The 21,624-nt window shown below is 42.0% G+C and overlaps 1 protein-coding gene across 6 annotated transcripts in view; it reads right to left on the reverse strand.

Annotated features, from left to right (window-relative positions):
• Positions 1-2,968: 2,968 nt before the first annotated feature.
• Positions 2,969-21,624, reverse strand: part of LOC128877798 (dipeptidyl aminopeptidase-like protein 6) — a 140,614-nt gene continuing 121,958 nt past the window's right edge. For 4 of the 6 annotated variants that reach the window (XM_054125331.1, XM_054125330.1, XM_054125333.1 and 1 more), the window contains 11 exons: positions 15,947-16,053; positions 14,714-14,912; positions 9,116-9,190; positions 8,702-8,754; positions 7,791-8,348; positions 6,917-7,235; positions 6,147-6,325; positions 5,858-6,080; positions 5,348-5,792; positions 4,867-5,072; positions 2,969-4,346 (listed from right to left, as the gene is read on the reverse strand). In XM_054125331.1, coding sequence (XP_053981306.1) covers positions 4,245-4,346; positions 4,867-5,072; positions 5,348-5,792; positions 5,858-6,080; positions 6,147-6,325; positions 6,917-7,235; positions 7,791-8,348; positions 8,702-8,754; positions 9,116-9,190; positions 14,714-14,912; positions 15,947-16,053 — 2,466 coding nt within the window. In that variant the 3' untranslated portion in view covers positions 2,969-4,244. Of the gene's footprint in view, positions 4,347-4,866; positions 5,073-5,347; positions 5,793-5,857; positions 6,081-6,146; positions 6,326-6,916; positions 7,236-7,790; positions 8,349-8,701; positions 8,755-9,115; positions 9,191-14,713; positions 14,913-15,946; positions 16,055-21,624 lie in introns of all 6 variants that reach the window. The other 2 variants (XR_008457304.1, XM_054125332.1) reach the window with 2 other exon arrangements.

The following is a 21,624-nucleotide window of genomic DNA, read 5'->3' on the forward strand; positions in this document are numbered from 1 at the left end:
CTCTCTCTCTCTCTCTCTCTCTCTCTCTCTCTCTCTCTCTCTCTCTCACGCGCGCTCGCTGTATTTCATTCTCACATTGTTTTCGTTTCCCGCTCGGTGAAGTCTCGAGTTCTCTCGAATTCGCGCGGGAAAATCGATCGACGATATCGCGAAGCGAACTTTCACGAGGAAACAACGACGTTTCTGTCCATTCCACGTGGCGAAGGAATTGCATTCGTCTTTTCTCGTTTCTTACAAATGCAATAATGAAATTCAATTTATGATCGGTTAGATTTTCGTCGATGTTTGAATTTTTGTATAGAATCGAAATCTATCAAAGTTCGTGCGATTCTATCGTTTTGGTTGCTTTCTTTGGGATGGTATTTTGGGAATTTTTAAATTTGAATTTTGGTGGTACCTTTCTTGTAGAACTTCCTCCATCAACGCAAGCAAGTAGACAAGTAGTAAAAATGATTGGTGAGCCTTCGAATTTTAGAGCAAACGAAATAGTTTGTAATCCTCTTACTATGTATAACACACGTCTTGAATTAATTTCATAATTTGCATTCAATAATTCCACCTCCAAGTCTATTAAAGATTAAGTAAAGAAATTAAATCTTACAGAATTCTCCACGAAAGGGACAAAGTTTCCGCCATTTTTTTAACTCGAGCATCTAAAGTAATATCAAAGAGCTAATTCCTTCGTCACACGTTGCATCTTTGTACTTTCTCCAATCGACACCAAGCACGTAATCCCGATCTACCGATCCCTCGTGTCTACTTTCGTCTATATACGATGACCTCGACGGGAATTCCCACCTGTGAGGTTCATTCTCCCTCTCCACTTCCGTCTTATATACTAATATTCTCCTCTTTCCCCGTCGAGGCGCCAACGACACAGTTTGACGTGGACGAATCGCATCCATCACTCATCTAAGATACATTAATATTATTAGGTAATTTCTTCATCCTCTCCGTTCTATTTATTATCGTTTGATTAGTTGCACTAGCCTTGATTGTCGGCATTTAAGGGCTGCTGGGCAGGCAGCGTTTATGGCGACGTGCGACTCTCCTCGTTCGAGCGCGACCCTTCTACGATCAACCGTGAACATTTCGTTTCGTTTTGCATCCACATCCATCGAACTAGCGAGATAATCAAATAGAATTTGACAGGTCTATTGATAAGGGAATTAAGAGAAACCACCTGGCACTTACCCGAGAACCTTCAAACTTAAACAAATTCTATCAAATATCTAATAAAAAATTGTAACACATCCACTGTGTACGAATAGTTTACACGAAACTTATTGTTACTAGTTCAGTTATGCTCTTCATTGTATTTGAGCTGAGCTACTGCCTTGGCAGCTTTTTATAGGAACCCTAAAACTCTGAACGAATCTTTGGAGACTAATCACTGTCACTAACAAGAAAGTTGATCATTATTCTCGAAACGGATCTCGCGAGTTCAATCGATCTCGAACGATAACATCCAACATCAACCGTACCGGAACGAACATCGATCCGCCTAACCTTCGGCTTACAAGAGGGCTTTCCCAACGGGTACGCTAATATTTAAGCGAGCTTCTGCATAGTGATAGAGCTTGGAATCCTGAAGATAATGATATATAGTTTTGAGTGCCTTTGATTAGTATTTTAGATGATATTTAAACTCAAAGTTTTCGAAGGTATTTCAGTACTTATACATCTATTCCCGTTAAAACTATATCTTTTCGGTAATGTAGAACACTCGGTCTATAAAACAGGTCGTGGTGTTGGCAATGTAGAATGCTCTGTCGCTAATTCCATCGATCAATTAGAGTTCTACGCTATCGAACCTTACCGACAGTATACACTACTTTGTCGACGGAATACTCTTCTCTACCGACTGGCTACCTTCTCTATTTCATCACTCGAATACGCGTATCAGGAACGTGCCACTCTATCAACAACACTACTTTATCATTTTTACAAGTAATTGTTACAGGATGGTTGACCTTATCAAACGTTACCCTTAAATATCTTCCAAACTATTAACCGCAAGCACGCAAAACTAACGTAACTATCTTCAGAATTTCAAGCTCCGTTTTCGTACAAAAGTTTATTTAGATTCCAGTGGACCAATTGGAGATGTCCCCTTGTCAGTGTTGCGTACTCCGTCAGGACCGTGACAGCGGTCTGGTGTTGATCGAGAAAAGGTATACGATAAGGTTCGTTGCCCGCGACGAGGTGCGTTCTGGAACGAGCTAAAGTATACGGTGAATCGGAACGTTACCCTAAAGCCTCGCGTCGCTTACTTACATAAGTAGTTTATTCTGGAAACTGATTTTATAGTACACCTTAGCGATATAGTACAACAAACGATCAACGACAAACGGGAACACCCGCGAACCTCGTCGAGGGAACGCGGCCTACACCGAGGGACATCTTCCACGAGACGTGTATAGATATATACAAATATTCAAGGTTCAAACGGTGGTTCTGGGATTGGGACGGGTGGGGGAAAATTGTTTCTCCTTTCCGTTCACGCGTGTAACGTTATGGTACATAGACTAGGCGCCAAGCTGTACAACACAAAACTTAGGACTAAGCGTTCGTTTTCTAATGGTGAGTGGTGTGTCGATACCCCTGGACGATTCATCGCATAGGCATAGCCAGCTTTTTCCCCGAAATCAGGGAGGCACCGGTAGTGTAGCCATAAATGGGGTCAACGAAAGAATCGACTCGACAAAGAGCCTCTCGAAATCGTTCAACGATCACCGATTCCTTCATCTCTTGGTTGACAGTTCGAGAGGTAACATTCGATGGAAGTAGTTTTGTTCAAATTTGGAGAACACGAACTTTAGGTAGCGAATACTCGGGTAGATTGTAATAATAAACTGAATAAAACCTTCCATGGTTGTTCCACTTTAAACTCTCTATTTCCTGGACCTATGTTTTGGGGAATCCAATTAAACGTAAGAGTAAGAATAAAGCTTTTACGCTGTTGGTGTATCGCTTTGCACTTTAATGAGGATAAACTTATGAATGTAAGTAACAATAGATCGTAACAAACACCAGAGCACAACAACAATAACGACAACAAAGTAAGAACAATAATAACGCAGTAACGTTTACGCTACAAATTAAAAAAGTGGATGAGATATAAAAAAATAAGAAACGCTAATGACAACAATAAATATTGTTAAAATTTAATAAGAAAATTTGAAAATACTGCTAAAAATTCAATCTAGACAAGATAGAAGGTGGGGGCGGTAGCCTCATCTCGCCCGTTGACTCTTTCGTTGACGCCGCCGTAGGGGGAAATCGTAAGACGCGCGCTTCCAAGCTCTGCGACGGCAATCCACGGTTCCTCGTAGCTTTCTGGGGCCCTTGGAACCGCTGCTGATCATGAAAACAGCGAGGAGAGCTTGCAAGCTTTCGGTAAGCTCGATACTTTCAAGCGCCACGCGCCCCCCCCCCTCCCCCCGCCGCGGACTTCAGTTTCTCGAGCGCTGGGAACCCGGAGGCTTGATATAAAAAATCTTGAGTCGCGAGCTTGCAAGCTCGCGCTAAGCTCGATGCGCTCGATCATCATCGGTCTTCGCGTCTTAATGTTCATTCGAGTGTCGTAGTCACCGTCAGATAATGGAGATTTTTGGTATACAAAATGTGGCGAGCTTGCAACCACGCGAGAAGCAGGCTAACGCGAATCGAAATTTCACCTAAGTCACCCTTCGTGTCGATCGAGCTTGTCGACTAACTGGCCCGCTAACTGCGTCGCAGTTCTAACTAGATACGCCTCTGGATGTCAGGGGGGTTGGATCGCTACAATATCTCCCGGGGTGCGCGTCCAGAGAGCAAAGTGAACGAGTTTTTCTTCGTAGCAAAGAGGAATCCGCAGGCTGATATACAACGTTATCAACGATATTACTTATACAAACGCTAAGTTTACCTCATCCCTCTCATCACCGCTTCCCTTTCACGTACTTCTCTTCCACACCCTACTTTTACGGATCGAAGCATCCTCGCCACCAAGAAGGACCAGGCGTCGTTTCGTTTACCCTGTTCCACGCGACCTTCCAATCCCTCTCAAGCCTTCCTCTCCTCTGCCTCGAAACGACGGCGGCGTTCCGTCACGCTGGCGATCACCTGGGGATGCTTTTGAGAATCTTCTCGAACTAGTCTAATCCTGAACAGTGAGCCTTCTCGGCGAGCATCCACGCCCATCCGGGATGTATCAGAAGTAGGCGAGCTAGAGACAACGAGAGAGTATTCGGCTTGAGGCACTAGGACGCGTCCAGGGAGAGGCACTCGGCGAGGTAGTCCTCCATGGAACGATAAGCGTGCTCCAACACGCCTGCTAAGGCGTGGTCTTCGTCCGCGTAACTCTGTTGAAACGTTCGATTGTCTTTGTACGAGGGTAGAGAAAACGGGTGAAGGTAACAGAGATGAAGGAAGTAATCGAGACGTAGCAGTAGCCAGTAGAGAAGTAATAGGCATTAGTGAGGTGTCAAAGGGATGATAGATGTGTCCAAAGGTGATAGTTCAAACTTGAGGTTGGGTGGACTAGATTGTACTCAAGAGCTAAGAGATGAGGGACACATGTAAAGGTAACAGATAGAGAGAGAGAAGCAATGGATTTCTAAGTGTCCAAAGGCGATGGTTCAATCTAGAGGTTGAACGGGCATCATTGTACCGTAACTGATGGGAATACAAGAACAGAGATTAGGAAAATGATGTAGACGTAGCAGTTGTAGAGAAGCAATAGATATTAGAGGGGGTTGCAGGTAATAGACGATTTTCTAGGTGCTCTAAAAATGATATTTCAAACTTGAAGTTTAATAGAGTTCATAAGTAAGTAGTTCATAAAGTTCATAGTTCCAAAGCGTACTTTGCCAAACTCCTTACCTGGTACCTAAAGATGATTCCCGCTTCGGACAGTGCCTTGGCGAAGGCGACGCCGTGCGTGTAAGGCGCTGTAAGGTCAGCTAGACCATGAAGAAGGTAGAGGCTGTGACTCGGTACCAGCCTGGCTCGTTGAGTCAGGTCAGCCTCCACGTAACCCTTGTAATTTTCGGCTGGAGCGCCAAGGACTCGCTCCGTGAACGCGGAATCTGCATCAGAAAACGTGGACTTACGATTCCAGATCTAGAGACTTCTGTTTTTATTCTTTTGTATATATATTTGACAATGTTCAAAATATGTGCAATTAAATTAAAAATGTTCAGGTGAAAGGAAATTTATATTTGCAACAGTTGGTGTTGTTGTGGGTAATTTGCATACATGTACACTTTAGAAAATTCGCAAACACGAGTAAGATTTCCTTTCACTTGGCGTATATCAACATCAAGAAGGAACAATCTTTCGAATCTGACATTCGTGGACTCACTGTAATACAGCCAATCCGCGATGGGGTTCACGGCGACGCCGCACTTGAACAGGTTCTCCTGGTTTCCTAACACCATGGCGGTTACGTAGCCACCGTATCCCCAACCCCACACTCCGACCCTCGTGACATCAAGGTACTTCAGGGTCTTCAGAAGATGTTTCAGCACGGTCAGCTGATCCTGCACCTCGACGCCACCGATTCTCCTGAACAGGTCCCTCTTCCCTTGACCCCTGGCACCTCGTACATCCAGCCTGACGTAAACCACGTCGTTGTGGCTCGACATGTAAGTACCCCAGTCGATCTTGAATCGATCTGTGACCGCCTCGCTCCCTGGACGACCGTTCACCTCGACCAGAACCGGAAAGGCTGCGTCTCTGAGCTCTTCACGCCACGAGGGCGGCAGCAACAGTTGCACTTGAGCTTTCCAGCCTTGAGGCAGTGGCACCTAAGATAGTACGAAGTTAGGATTGACCAGGAATAGTCCTTGAAACGTTTTGGGGAAGTAAATACCTCGAAACTTCTTCGTGTCGGCAGCGCTAGTTGAGAAAGCTTGTCCCCCCGTTGGATTCTCGTGTCGTAGAGCATGCGGATCATCTTGTGGGAAGTCGTCGAGTGTATGCCTGCCAGGGGGAGACCTGGACCTTCGCAATAGAGGACGTAGTAACCCTGCGTCGCGTCGTTCACCGCTGGACTGACGGATGCGCCGAAATGCGTACAGTTGGTGTAATAAAATCTGTCACAGGGTGTACAGAGCCATCAGCATCTAAATGATTATTGAAAAGGTACGCGATGCACTTACCTACTGCTCCAAAGGACTTCCCCAAGATCGCACGTGACGCAGAGCGGCTCTAAACGTCGAGGATCGTCGGCAGTAGGATCACGCACAACGTAAAGGTGTTTCTGACCGGGCCTCCTCTCTCTGGTGCCCAAATAGTACACCTGGTGACCCTTCGTGTCCCACGCTAGGATCTCGCTCACCTGATGACAAGGACGGGAACATCGCACAAGTTAATCGTAAAGGACCGTGGTTAGTAGAACTGTGGATTCGGGTAATGGAAAATTGTCGAGGTAGTGATTATTCAGAAATAATTAGCCAACATTAAACAACATTAAACATTACCCAACTGTCACACGTTAATTTGAATGAAACTTGGTACACAAGACAAATATTGAAAAATATTCGACCCGCAAGTATTTGTATCGGCTGATATTCATGTTCAGGGGGTGAAAACTACCCTAGAGATATGAACGAAATACCTATTTAATTGAATATCGAAAAAACTAACAGAGATAGAAAAAAATATTAAATACAAAAGAATTTGGTAGAAGGAATTAATTATAGAATTGAAATTAATGAATTATGAAACAGATTCTGAAGTATAATTTGCTTTGCGTGTCATATATTCGCAAACCCTATTAATGTCCATTATAGCGAACGTACAGTATATGTGTATGAACGATATAAATCATTGATATGTTTACAAATATAACGATATGGTATTTCATATCTTATGTACGTTATGAGATAACTGGGTAATTTCATCTACCTAGCTTCGATGATTTGCTCACCTCGTAACGGCCATGAGACAGCACCGCTATCCTTTGCTGAGTCAGGGTCACGTGTTTGATGTGGGTGAAGTGTTCCTTGTCGCCTTCCTGAACGGATGCCAACAGTAAGAAGCTGTCGCCGTCAGGAGCAAAAACAGGATGAGGCTGAGCGTCGAGCCATTGCCCTTCGGGCGCCCTTTCCGAGTGAGTCTCCTCGCATTCCCACGTGGGCGCACGACAAGCGGATACCAGCGACAGGTTCTGCGACCTCGACATCCACACGACGGCGATTTGAGTGGAGTCTTCGCCCACCCAACCGGCGGATATTAAATAGTACTCTCTGGAATTGACAAGCAAACTAATGCGGTTAACTCCATACAGTTACGAGTGACGTAGCAAGGACAGCTATCAGCACACAGTCCTACGAGCTCAGAGACATTAAATATGGAAAAATCATTGATATTGGATTCTACTAAATTGAACCTGGGCTAAGCGAATTAGCTGAGTACTGCTCAGATTAACCGTACAGTGCGCATCGATGCACATATGCATCAATAAAGACATACATATTGGAAGATGCAACATAAAGAATTACTTATGCTCTGTTCCTAGCAGAATTAAGACATCTACGTTATAAAAAGGTCACATCACCATTGAAGATAATTATTTTTACACTAAATCGAACAGTTATCGTCAGAATTTTTGCGGTAGAGTGTTACTTGTATTTGCTCCGATTTGAAAAATTGTGAACTATAGAGTTAAGTTTCACAACTAAGGGATTTTTAAAATTAGGTACCCTGAGTCTAGAACTTAGGAACTTAGGAACCATGAACTGTCTGGTGGTGTGGCACTAGTATTTCGTAAAATTATAAAACTTGGCGCCAAAAGCACTTACTGTCCATCCAATACAGGCGGCGGCCTAAGCTTTGTTCGAAAAGCCAACGTGGAGTTCATGGTTCCGTTGCCGTTCGTACTCGTCACATTGCTAAGCTCCATCACCAGCAGATCGACCTCTGGGTTGGACGACCCGGGCGTAGGATATCTGACAGACTTCGACGGCGGAAAGGAGCCTCTTCTGGGTGTGGTTAGAGGACTTGAGCTGGCTCCATCGTGACCTGGCTGCGTACCAAACCAGGGGAACTCCAAGGCAGTGACCTTAGTGTCGTTAAAGGTAGCGTAGAGAAGATGCGTGCCGTCCGGGCTGGGCCAGGTTGCTTCTGGCCGAGGCATCACTTCCTCCTGGTATAACCAATCCGGAATACCGTTGTAAATCACACCAGGAACACCTGTGTCGGTCAGTCGTGCGTCCTCTGCCGCGGATGGCGCCAGTCTCACGTAAATATCGTTCTCGGATATCATCAACAGGCCCGATGTGTTGCCTAACCAGGCGGCGTGTTGCAGTCGCGTTTGCTGCATCCTTCGCGACGCGTGCAGGCGAAGAGGTGTGTGATGACTGAAAGCAACGGTCAAAGACTAATGATAGATGCTATGAAACTGAAACTACTTTAGCAGAGTATCGTCCCATTGCAGCTTCCAACTATTAGTACTGGGTTCTACTCTTATCAATTTAACTCTTTGAAATTAGATGGATTAAAAACTATCCCACTTTTTGCTTAGCTTTACTATTCCGTTTAAAGTTTTTCATTCATATAGCAATACTATGAAGTATCGCTAAAAGTATCGTAAATAAGCGTTAGCAAGTTGCTGACGTTGTTCTCATGTGCAGCTTGTATTTTCTTTTTCTTTTATAATCATGTGCCTCAAAGAGTTAAAGTAGCTTTTTACAATGTATAGGGGCGTACTCACTCGTTCGTGACGTCGTAGACTGTATAGTAAGCGGTGAAGGTGTGTCTGAACACCTGGAAGAATCGAATAGTTTGATTTAAAGTTCATCGTGCGTTGTTTAAGATTTATTGGTCATTTTATCCCTCTATTCTGGTTTATTGCACGAATAATCAGTTTCAAAGTTATTTTAAGATTATACCAACGCGAATGATCGAATGTTCAGGCCCAAGATTATTTCAAGGTTTTCCTATTAGAGTAGCTGTAGAATTATGTAGAGCAAGCTATTAAGTCCAGAAATCAGAGATAGTGCAAGATTTGCAAGTTCGACGTAATTTCTTCGCAACGTGTTCGTTTCTCCTTCGAGCCAATCAGCGATAAGTACTCTAATGACGCACCGAAGACCGCCAAAAATATTTCTGCCCTCGCATAACTCACCGGCTTGACATTGTGCTTGAACAACACGTAACGTAGGTCGGAGCTGCACTGGTAGCCTTGAACGTTCAGCTGTCTCTGAAAACAAAGTCAGGAAAGATTTACGGTTATGTGTGTTCTGTATTTCTCACTTTCTCCGTGGTGGAGGATAAATCCGAGCAAATTCGAAGCTCCAACACCTTCAAAACGGACGTTTTCATCTTTCAGTTATGTTCTGATTTTTTCTCGAGTTCTTAGGTTTCAAAAGTGTCGAAAGTAAAACATAGATCTTTGAATAGCTCATCCCAATTCCCGGATTTAAATCCCATTGAAAATCAAACATGATTTTAATTGCGACTATAAACAATCCACTGAGAAAAGACTGAGAATGAAAAAGCATAGCAGAGGTCCTAGAATTCATTGTACAAGGAAGTATTTTTGTGGCGATTCCTCATGGATACAAACGATTCTTCAATTGACAGCCTTTAATTATTCCTCGACGTTCGAAGCCATTATGTGTTACGTTATTAAACTACACGCACGAACAGTTGATGATTATCAGCGCACGTATGCGCATGCATTAAATTGGACCGAATTTCGATGGTGGGCCATTGCTGAACTACCGGGCTTGGATTGAAATTATCTTCCGTTATTGTACACACGCTGCGTCATCTCCGTATTCGCTTAGTAGGCATTACAAGTATACGCGTTCTCTGATAATGTCATTTAAATTAGCAGCATCCTATCAGTTATTCACGGTGAATTTATTGTAATCTGACAGCGACACTCGAATTTAAATAATTAATTCTATACATTTGCTGAATTGTTTTTTTCCATTTAATCTATTTGTTGATCTATTTACTGATAGCCCTCTCCTCGGAGCTTTTCTAGATCCGTCACTGCTCGCTACCTGAAACCTCTAACAGTGATTATTGCATGCATCGAGTTCATCACGGACGTCAACATTCATACCACCGAGGGTGATTAGAAGCCTGGTAGTCGTCACAGTGATGTCTTTCAGCTTGAGTTTCATGAAACAGAAACCCTACGCTTGCGTCGATCGTGATGGATCGCTAGGTGCATTACAGGAGACACAGTTATACCGAACTTGCGTTCAAACTCTGACAAGGTATACAAATTATCGCGGATGTGTGAATTACGGCATGTTGGCTCGGGGAGTTTCCCTAGACCTGTTCCGAGTTCTACTCATTTTGCAGTGATCATAAATTCTCCTTAGCGCTTCTATCTTTTACCAAGTCGAAGACATTTCAATTAATTTTTTGACACCACCCCCCCCCCCCCCCCTTCCCCCAATAGAATTCTTTGATTCACATTTGACGATGGTTAACACGTTGATTGCCACATCACCCAGAAATGGGTGAAATTAATTCCAAAGGTGAGGCAATAATGAAAATGAGTCTGGATAGGATTCGAAAATTTGGGGACGTTAAAAAATTCTATACTACAACGAATGTTTACTTATCTAATCTTCAATAGTTTCGAAACATAATTGTTAACTTTGTAACAATTTTCACAAGTTTTAACTTGGCAGCGAACGTGTTAATTAAAAATTCATTCTGTTTGAATCTCCTCGTTTCGTTCGAGTTACAAGTGGAGGAAACAATTAACATCGCGGCGATTTTAATTACACTGGTCGGAAACGGAGTGAAATTTTCGATTGGCCACTTTTGAGCTCGATATTAGCGCGACCAGGGGAATGGTGCAGGGAACAGAGCCGGCACCAGTCGATATTTGTTTCTGAAAGGACAGAGAGGCGGGCCGCGGCGCGGCGTGTCCTGGTGGACGCCTGATCGGATCAATGCGGTGTGTTCGTTCGTCTGTGGCCTGTCTGGCGGTCCAGGAGGAAAAAGGAATCGGGTATTTTGGACCCGGTCCACTTTGGTCGGATACACTTCGATTTTTCTATTCGCATCACTCCATTTGTCTTCGTTTCCCCGCGTTGCAACGGTTCCCCCAACAGTCCTTTAACGAGCGAACACTGTCAACGTTGTGCTCCGAATAGTATTCCGTCGGTCCATAAATTGGCGAGTGTTTCTTCTGTGAAATTGTCGATCTAGCCGAATAAAACTTGATATATTCTTTTACTCGGTGATACATTTTCTTTTGTTATCGAATACTTGTCGTCGTCCTCTTGGTAATATTTTAATTACATTTCTGTGGAAATTAAAAATTCGATTTCTTTTAGATTGCATGGTTAAAATATTCAGAGTATATAAAAATGTCCTGCGAAAGGACTTTTCAAAATTCATGAAATTTACGGAGTTACAGGACAGGCTTTTGTCAAATACTAGAGCTGTATGAGTCACCTTGCACACTACGTAGCTACTTTGTATCGTTAATTAACCACTATACATTATGTACATTGTAGATATAGCTGAAGTACAAGGTCGGATGATTTACAACTTCGTAATTATTCTGCGTTTATTAAGCCATCGTGAAATTCTCTGGATGAAACCACGAGCAGGGATTGCGCTGTTCTCTGTTTCTTAGGGTCTATCGTTTTTGGGTTGCTTCGGGGCACAGATCGTTCCATCGAGCAGAAAATGCAATACCACCGAAGCGGAGGTAGAGGAATGACCCCCTTTCTCTTGAATAAACCGAGGAATACCTCGAACTTTGCCTTATATATGGCCTGGTCTCTTTGTTTTATGGCGCGCCGCGGGCTGAACTCGCCTCCTTGATAGATAAAGCTCGGAGGGACGGCCGTGTGATACCGACGTTAAGACTGTTTATTGTTTCCCCCGGCCCTTCGTCTATCCCCTTGCTTTTTCCGCGAGTAGGATTTTTCATTTGCATCGCGCGAGCCGCTCAAGGCAGATTCGTCCCTCGATAATTCGACACGTTCGATCGAGTTACCCATTTTCCTCATTTACCCTGCGGCTAACTGAGGTCAGCGTGAAATCATTTGTCCATTCAAGGTCAAATTCTCAAGCTTCAATTGCGTTTGCGCTGGTATAGATTAGGGTCAACTGTGTCAACCGCTAACCTTTCAGAGATGATGTCGATCGATTTTTCCCATTAACCTTCTCATGCTGGAAATATTTTCTGGTTTTACTCAAATATTTGCATACGTTTCGAGTTAATTGGGGTGTTTGTGTATTTTAATACTTGCTATGTTATTCATCGATGTATTTCTAGTTTGAGAGTTTATGTAAATATTTATCCAAATCAAATTAACGGATTCTAGAATATTAACTAAAAGTTTAAAAAAAATGAGTTTATTCATTAAATGACTGGTAATAATTTCGCGAAGCTACAATGGATGACAGTGAAGCTTTTATAACAAAAATAAAACGAACGAATGTAAAATGTGGATAAATTTGAATGGACTTTTTTATAATATTGGAATGAATAATTTCGAAACAATCCAAATAGACAAAACGTATCTCGAATAAGATACTTGAAAGTACATCATGTACAGTGAGATTTTTTGATGTCAGGAAAAAGCTTAAATGAAACATTTACATTAAACAAACTATGCTTTCTCGAAACATATATTCTATAATATTTGTCTCGAAATACATATATGTCGCGATCACTGCAATGAATTAATTGCAATCTAATTAAATTGTAATACTAGGCACGAGTTTTTACCAACAAAAATTTTCATGAACAGAGTTTCCCTAAACCGAGTCGAGGACCACAACAATTTCTCGAAGCAATCAAGTGCGTTTCAATCGATTACGCACGAATCGATTAATCGATCTCGCGTCGCAGCGGTTGCTGGCTTATCCGTCACGTCACGCAACTTACGAGCAGATCGCAGATCGTTACGCAATTTCCAAACGTATTTCTCGGCCAATTAGCTCGCGGCTGGTTGCGTTACGTCGCGTATTATGATGCATATTGCAATTAGCCTATTGGACAGCTTGTTAATGATGTTAACAAATCGACACAATCTATACGACCCGCGTCACAACGCGACAATTATTCAATTTCTGAGACCGATATCATTTATTCTCGAACAGAAGAATAAGTTAAGTTCACAGCTATTTTATTATGTAATAATAGCTGTCTAATACTATAATTAATTTGATATTCAACACCAAGTTACGAACTACCGAAGTCCAACGTCATTTTCATTCTACTATAAACGAGAAATTCGCGGTCGATCGCTGTAATTTTATAGTCGAGGTTGCATTCCGACCCATAAGGAAACCCATTAGCATTTAAACGACTTTAGGGTGACGGTATTATCTTTAAACTGGTGGAAATATCCTTCGCCAATTGCATTGTTCCTTCCTTTAAAATTTGCCATTCGAAGAGTATTAACGATTGTAATTATTGGAAGTCCTCGGGGATTCGATGGAAATCCGTGCTACGATTTCTACATCCGAGTAAAATTTCGCGTTTTGACGTTGTCTTTTACCGTTTGAACATTCGATTCCATACAACCGAATATTTCCTTCAAAGGAAACGATTTCAATGGACATTCGTACTATCGTATACATTGTTATTTAAGTCAATTGTTAAGGTGTATTGAGTTTTGGAGCACTCTTTCAGAAGTAACAGCATTTTCGGCATTAATATTCTGTTTGACATTTTGCGTTCGTTTGAATTTCCATCGCTCTGGCGTTATCCCATACAAACCCCTGAGTTCATAAAGATGTATACAGGGATTAAAATGGAAACGACTAAAGCTGCTATGCAGATTGACGCGGGACGATCGTTTCACCTCTAGTGATGCGCACGAGGCAAGATAAATCTCGATCTCGTCTCGATCTCGTCTCGATTTCGAGATCGAGATTATTTGTAACATTCGAGATCGATATCGAGATTTATCATGTCGAGATTTGGCCGAGATCAAGATTATTTTAAGATCTCGTCGAGATCTCGACAAAATTTTTTATTATATTGCCCTATTCACCTCCCAAAAACGCTGAAAATTATCATTGCTTCCAGAGCGGTGGAGATATACACGTTTAAATACGGTGCTGAGTTTTCTGGTAGCGTATTTGCAACGATGAAAAAAAATATTATAACTCGAACGCCCCACGCAAAGCGACGTTTCAGCCAGTATCGTGGTTGGTAAGCTTTTAAACCAATCTTCCACTATATTTTTTATCGGATCTCCAAATTCATTTTCACGCCTCTCTACATGCAATTCCAACGGTTGCTTCTCGCAGCTTTCATCGAATCGTCGAACCAATTTTCACTGATTTCCAGAGGCCACTTTGAAAACAAAAAAAGTTATATACCTTCATTCGATTGTTGAATAGGCTTTTGTGACAATTTTGAAGTATCATTTTCCTTGGCACAACGCAATCCTTTCGTTTTTCCTGCTTGGTCAGGGGTATCTTTAACTTTGGTTGGGTAATTTTTGGATTACTGGATATTATTGTTCTTTGCTTGACAAACATATCACTAATTTCAACAGACGTGGTTGGATCAAGACGTAATTCGCTTTTTAGTTACAGTGTCCCAAAAAATGTATGCTCCTTTGTCTCAAACACAGTGTACAGGTGCATTCGAACTTGCTCGGATTATAAACCTCCACAGTAGAGATCTGACGAAGGTTTGGGAGTGAACCTGATTCCGTAACACAATATTTTTTTACACAAGAAACGAAAGATAAATCTTTTAGAAACGGCTGGTACGTACGAGCGTGTGGTTAGAGACCAGAAGGGACACGGAATTGTTGCTGGTGTCCAGAAGAGTGAGAGAACCGTCGTCGGCTTGATAGACAAACTTGTCGTGGGAGATCCAGGTGGGTGGTAGCCTGTGCGGTGTTAGGTCATCACGAAGGCACTCGTCTAACGTGAGACGTCTGCCGCTCCAGTACAGCAGCTCGTCGACGTACCTAAAAGTTTATGTTCAATCAATTCAAAGTTTCTCGACAAACATGTAGATATCAAGATGCTTGACAAGGTGAAACCTAACACAGGGTGTTAAGGGAAGTAACAATCCCTTACAGTCAGGAAATTAATATAGAAATGATTAGTTACTGACACATGACATATGTATGTACGTACGCATACCAAACCTGGTCACTTATGAAATTATATTACGTCAAATATGAAATGATTGAAACATTAGGATATTGTTTCGAATATCATTTCAAATAATACTATTTCAAGTAACATATTTATTTATTTTATAATTATTTTGAAACAATTGCGAAATGAATTGAACAATTGAACATTACATATGGCGAAATCAAAAGTACATGATTTCGGATGTGAAATATCAATTAACTCTTATCACTCTAACAGACAGTCATCCAAGATTAATTATCCCAGTGTTCTTCTCCAGCTGATATATACTTGGAGCGATAAGAGTTAAGTTTGTAATATCTTTTAAAATATTTGTACTGAAATTTAATTAAAAAAAGATTTAATCAGGTGGCCGTATATTTCACAATCTCACGTACAAGGAAGTTAACTACCCCGAAGAAAAGAACGTCTTTCGCGAAGCATCATTTTCTCAACCCATTCGCCTTAAGGTAGAACATAAGAAGTGTTTCGATTTAGATGGACCGACCATCGTGCAATTCCAGCGGATCACCTCCAGACATCCATTCCAGAATCGGGGAAGGGGCGAGACTTTCTGGGATCGATAAATCCGATTCGTTTCGCGTTATGCTTCCGCGGTGGGGTCACGGGTCCACGATAAAAAGGATCAGGAGATTTCGTCGATAAGGGAACGGATTAATTTCGCGAAAGCGGTCTACACCGGATGGGGCACCCCCAGACTCCGTGGCTGCATCCTTTCGGCCCCCTTCCCGCCTCCCATTTCCAGAACCAGAAAAAGTATCCTGGTGGAAGTCGTTGAAAGATCGCCCGTCGATAACACCGCTGAGAAAAAGGACGAGGGTAGCGGTTGGAGAACACTCACCCGAGAAGGTAAATGGCCGTGACGATCCCGGCGATAACGAAGCCGATGACCAGCAGCGAGAAGATTATGCTCCGCCAGTTGTGGCCGCCCTCCGCGTACGTAAGATCCTGTGAATAGAGCAGAGATCCCTTCGATTAACGATCGATCGACTCGCCCGACTGACTCCAGTCTACGATGCAGAAGCAGGCGGCATGCAGGTCACGATTTAATTCTTTGGGGAGACATCGACGGGAACGAACGGTTCACAGTTAACACGTTCATGCTGGTAATTGGTTATTAGCCGGTTGGGTCTGATTTCATCGGCGGGTGCTGATGAGTCTGACCGTCGGCTGGATCCTTGGAATTTTTTGGAGGATCGTGGCTCTCGAGATTCGTAGGATACTTGCGATTTTTAGAGCTTTTGGAACTATTCAAATTCTTAGTACTCTTGGAATTTGTGGGTGCCTTGAGTATGTTAGGATTGTGTTGTAACATACAGATTATTAGGACTGTTGGGATTTTTGAGATTTTTGGAATATCTGGAATTCTTGGGATTATGTAGATTTCTGGGATTTTTGGAATCCTAAACTTGTGAAGACCGTCACAGCTCTTGTGATACTTGTGGGATTTCTGAAGTTCTTTGAACTCTTAGCATTCGTAAGATTCTTATGATTCTTAAAACTCTTGGGATTCCTGAGAATTTTGGGATCCTTGGTATTCTTAATATTCGAGGAATTCCTGATATTCATGTGATTTTAGAGATTCATGGGATTCGCAAGTTGGAGTATTCCATGGTCCATGGGGTCAGGGTGGATGTGTTATTTCAAAGGAGAGTTCAGGGTTCGAGTGGGTCAGTGTTTATCGAGAAACAGTGAGAGATGTTAGTCGCGGTGAGCTCCGAGACAAACGATGAGTGTTGTAGGTTGTAACGAGTCGGTTGTTTAAATAAGACTTTTGACACTGATCGAACGAATCATCATTCGGTTTGGATTCTTTTAGTCTAGATTTACCACTAGTCATCTTAAGGGGGTACTCGTCTTTCTTAAGTTAGAAAATAGATTTCTTTTTGAAGAAGATTATCGTTGCTAAGATTTGTCTAGACTCTAGATTTTCTTTTACTCCTTCTTTCCTAATTCACGCTATAAACACATTCATAACGAGTAGAGCAAAATCAGTTTCCATTTGCTCGAACCATAAAGCAGGTCAGTTCAAGATTTCAAAAAATTTGGTACATGTACCAAATAAACAAGTACTTTGGCTGCGAAATAATCATGAAAATCACCTCAAGACTGGTCGAACAAAAAGAGTACCCCTAACTTCCACTCATTCTACTAAATATACCAGAAACGAATCAATTTATTATAAAAGGTGACCAAGTCCGAAAAAGTTCATCAGCTTCGTTCCTTCGACCAAAAGCAAATCCTCCATTCGCCAGGAAACCAACTTTATTTTCGCGATCGTCAAAAACGTTTTTGGGGTCGAACGACTTCGACCGTGACGTAGTCAAGAATATCGGAAGCTTTCGGTCTGGCCAGCGGATGCGCGTCACCCGCGGCATGCATATTGCATTCGGGTTATGTTTGCAACGCGCGCCCTCGTCCTGTTTGCAGGACTAAGCCGGATAACACGTTTCGGCCGTGTAATACGTCCCGGCGCCAGTGGATTTTCGGGACCTGTTAGAATCGCCACGCGACCCGTGCACACGCACACGCGTGTTTGCACACGGGAACAACCGCCATTGAAACTCTGAGAGCGACAGACTTCCACGGGTGATATCGATTCGCCGCTTAAACGCGGTTAATCCGCTCGCTGTTTGTTCATTCAGGACTATCGTTAACGGCGATCGCTTAATTTCGAGCGGCCCGTCAACCTGCGTGCCATCGGTCACTTGTCTCCGGATGACGTGCTGGCGTGTTCGGTATGACGGCGATCACGCTTGCGTCGCGTGTACAGCGAGCGGGCAAATTAATTTTGATACCTGCGAGATGCACCGTATCGAGGATATGTTTTAGTGTAAACGTCTAAAAAAGGATGCTTCTTTGGAAATTGGAAAATGAAATAGTGCGAGTCGGTTTTTCTTTTTCTGTTCTTCTAATTCTCTTCTGTTAATTCTCAAAACCGTTCTTTGTAGATGTTCACGCTCGAATGTATCCTTAATAATTATCAAGATTTTGTAGCTGGTCTCGAGGGAATCTCTTTGAAGGTTTAATTATAACACTTCACTTTCTGGTAGCTTATTCGTAGGATTTTTAATTTCGGTGTTTATCTACCGTAACCTATTAACTGTGTTGTTGGTTATCTACTTACAATGCTCAACTTGAGTCAATGCACTAGTTAATATCAGCCTTTATCAGTACGTACAGTCGGTCCTATAAATATTCGTACCCTTTGTACTTGTTGAAGGAATTTGTTTAAATTAAACGACAGGTTTGATATTTCCAAATAAATTTTTCATTCTATATACACAAGTGTAAAATTTATCCATGTACGTATTTATAATGAAACCTTTATTCATAAATTATTTGTAAATTTATTATTTAAGTTAGTCAAACTTTTTTAATAGACGTAGAGGGTACGAATATTTATGAGACTGACTGTATGGAAATTCTTCTTCTAAGACGCAGACTCTTCGTAACTAAACTAATAGATAAAGTATCAAGTTGACCACTATGAGTTTCAGGTTGCCGTAGGTCCCCAAAAGTAGACCCTCCAAATGCTACATCCCTTCTCAGGTAATCAGTCCCATTTTAAATCTCTTAAAATTCATATCCCTGTTTGAACCACACTGAGCTACTTCACTTAAACACCCAGATCCCTTCTTTGACTTTGCAATCTAGGCTCGCCATTCAAGCCACTTACAAGAGCCCTCTGATCACCGTCCACCCATGAAATTCGCATCAAGTTAAAACTCTTCCCGACGATGGATTCATCCCATCACCCTTTTACCGTCCAAGCTAAAAGTGTACGGCTCCAGCCACCGGCTGCAAATTGACAGACAATTGGCCGTCATCAGGTCAGGGTAATCGCTTTTGGATGACTTGTTTACCGCGATGAATAATCGTCGATCTCCCTCTGCTCTTCCTCGTCGAGCTTTTACCTTCCGTTCCGTCTGCTTCTCTTTCTACCTGTTCCATTCACTGGCAGACGCCCACCTTCCCTCTTTAATGTCTCTTTCTGCGCCCGAGGAGCCGATCGATTCATCGCTTTTGAATTCCAAGCGTGCAACCGTGCCCGTGCGCCCCCCCCCCCTCCCCCCGCCCCCCTCGAGCAGGATATAATGTTCCGCGATACGCGAAGACAGAATACGCAGGACCGAGGCCGCATCGGGATGCAAAGTGACTGCCTACGCTTGTTTACGGCTGCACTCGTGTGCCATCCGGGGATATTCGTTGCAATTGAACGTTAACGGTGATCGATCGTCCACGCGAATCAGTGAACGTTGATATTTCACCGATGGCGCGGCGTGTTGCGTGCCGGACAGCTGCAGCGAATGTCCTGGGATGAAATGTAGATTTGCTGACCAGGGCTTTCGAAAAGGTGTGCTACATTTTTAATAAAACCTTTTTTTTTTTTATAACAATAAATATTTAATAGAACTTTTTTAATAATAATAAAAATATGTGAAAGTATGGAATGTACCATTTTTTGAAATGCTTGCAGTTAAATTGTAGTATGTTTCTATAGCAGATGCCACCTATCTTTTAATGTTAATTTTCTAAGAACATTGTATCTATCATCCTAAATCTATTATCATAAACAAGTAGTATAATTTAACACAACTATTTTCTTAACCTGTGTATCATTGTAGAAAATTCCTCGAAAACTATTGTTCATAATTCGAGCACGTGCAATCGATACGGAAACGACAGGGAAACTTGTTTCATATTTCCAAATACATAAATACTGTACTACACGCGTTTCACTTATTGTTGGTCTCTCGAAAGTATGTATTATGCTTGGAACCTTTTCCGAATAGATCGAATCTCTTATTTGGGATGCCATGTCAGGAGGATTCACGAAATAGCGGTGGAAGCGTGGAAGTAGTCCACACGAACGCGTGTTTGAGAACTTCCCTAAAGTATCGTATAATACTTTCACATTCCATAAGGGCAGCATATTTTCACGATTTTTTGAAACTTTGAGCATAATCGCGATTCGAAATAGCGGACACTTATAGTGGTGCTCTTTTCAACCGAAAGTGGAGCATTGGAAGGAACTGGTGCTCGCATTCAATTCTCGTCGTAAAGGCAAACACGGCCGGGTTCTCCAATTATGTGCGCTGAATCCGCGAATAAAATTAGTTCTGAAAATGTATTATTAAGACCCGCGGTACAACTGGGTCGCAAGTTGCTGTTAAATCCACGAATGGAACTGCTGTTTTCCTGAAACCGTTCATTGACTTTTAGATGGAGACTCTTGTGACACGAAAACGAGTATTTTGTAAGACCAATAGATACGAATATATTCTTTCGTTGTTAGAGGAAAAGGAGGAAAAATCGTCGATGCGTTTCGATTGATGTATCGAGAAATTAATCGACCGTTGAGATAATAGTCGCAGTGGGTCTTTGACTTTCGAGCTATCGGTTCGGTAATGAAACACGGAATAATTTTCCTGCAATTACAGTCCCGTTGCTGGTTCTTCGATAACGAACCGCTGTCGATCCGATCCGACCGAAAAATCGCTGTCTATCTTGATCGATCGACGTGAAATATGCTGGAAGCTTTGTGCTGCTTCCAAATCTGCCAGTTGTGTATTTCGAGAGTGAACTGGATGGTATCGTTTGTTCTATTTATTTATTTTTCGTTTAATGAAAAACGCATGAAAATGTGTGAAACAATGTTTCAGACAGTTATGCGGAGGATATGTTTCATGTTAATTCATTTTTCACGATAGAAAATGGTGTAAAGCGAGTGGCCAGCGGAAAGAAAAAAATTAGTCAAAAGCACACCTACGTAATTTGCTTGGTAATTCGTGTAATATGTCTTTGTGTATTAATGTAATGGTTTATAAAATCATACATTCATTTACTTAATTGCGCGAATTTTACAAAGGGCCTCTTAAAAAGTATTACGATAATAAACTGGAGGGTAATAAATTTTTATAGTGAGATGAGTAATAGGAGTAAAGATGGTTTGTGAAAAATGATGAAATAACAGACTAATAGAAAGTGTAGATTAAAAATTGACAGTTAACATATAGTTGCATAGGTGCTATGAACAATTTAAATAATCACGTACTATAATTTTTGACCATATTTACGTTGTTTATAAACCCACGACAATATATGTTCATGTTTCTGTAAAAATAGATTCCATCGCAGAATATTTTCAATTTATTTCGTATACACAATATTACAACTGTTTTTGATAGATTATTTTTAAAATAATTATCGCGATTCCTAGACCGTATCACCATAAAGTTTTTCAAGTCATACCAACATTAAAGTATTTTCACCGTACCTTAACCCCTATCTATCCAAGACTATGTGGAAAACATTTCCTTCGAAACGCTGAAAGTCTAGGGAATATTTCACATGATAAAGTTGGGTCGGGCGTCTAATATACCCCAAAGGTGGTTTTATGCGAAGTTAAGTAGAATATGTGAAGAGCTTCGAGCGCTTTTGGCGCCGAGTAGAGCTTAAAGAGTTCAAGGAGCCCTGGACAGCTCGTCAGTAAATTGAAAACGTTTGCAAGATCAG

The sequence above is a fragment of the Hylaeus volcanicus genome, chromosome 6 (genome assembly GCF_026283585.1).
Source record: "Hylaeus volcanicus isolate JK05 chromosome 6, UHH_iyHylVolc1.0_haploid, whole genome shotgun sequence".
Taxonomy (NCBI): domain Eukaryota; kingdom Metazoa; phylum Arthropoda; class Insecta; order Hymenoptera; family Colletidae; genus Hylaeus; species Hylaeus volcanicus.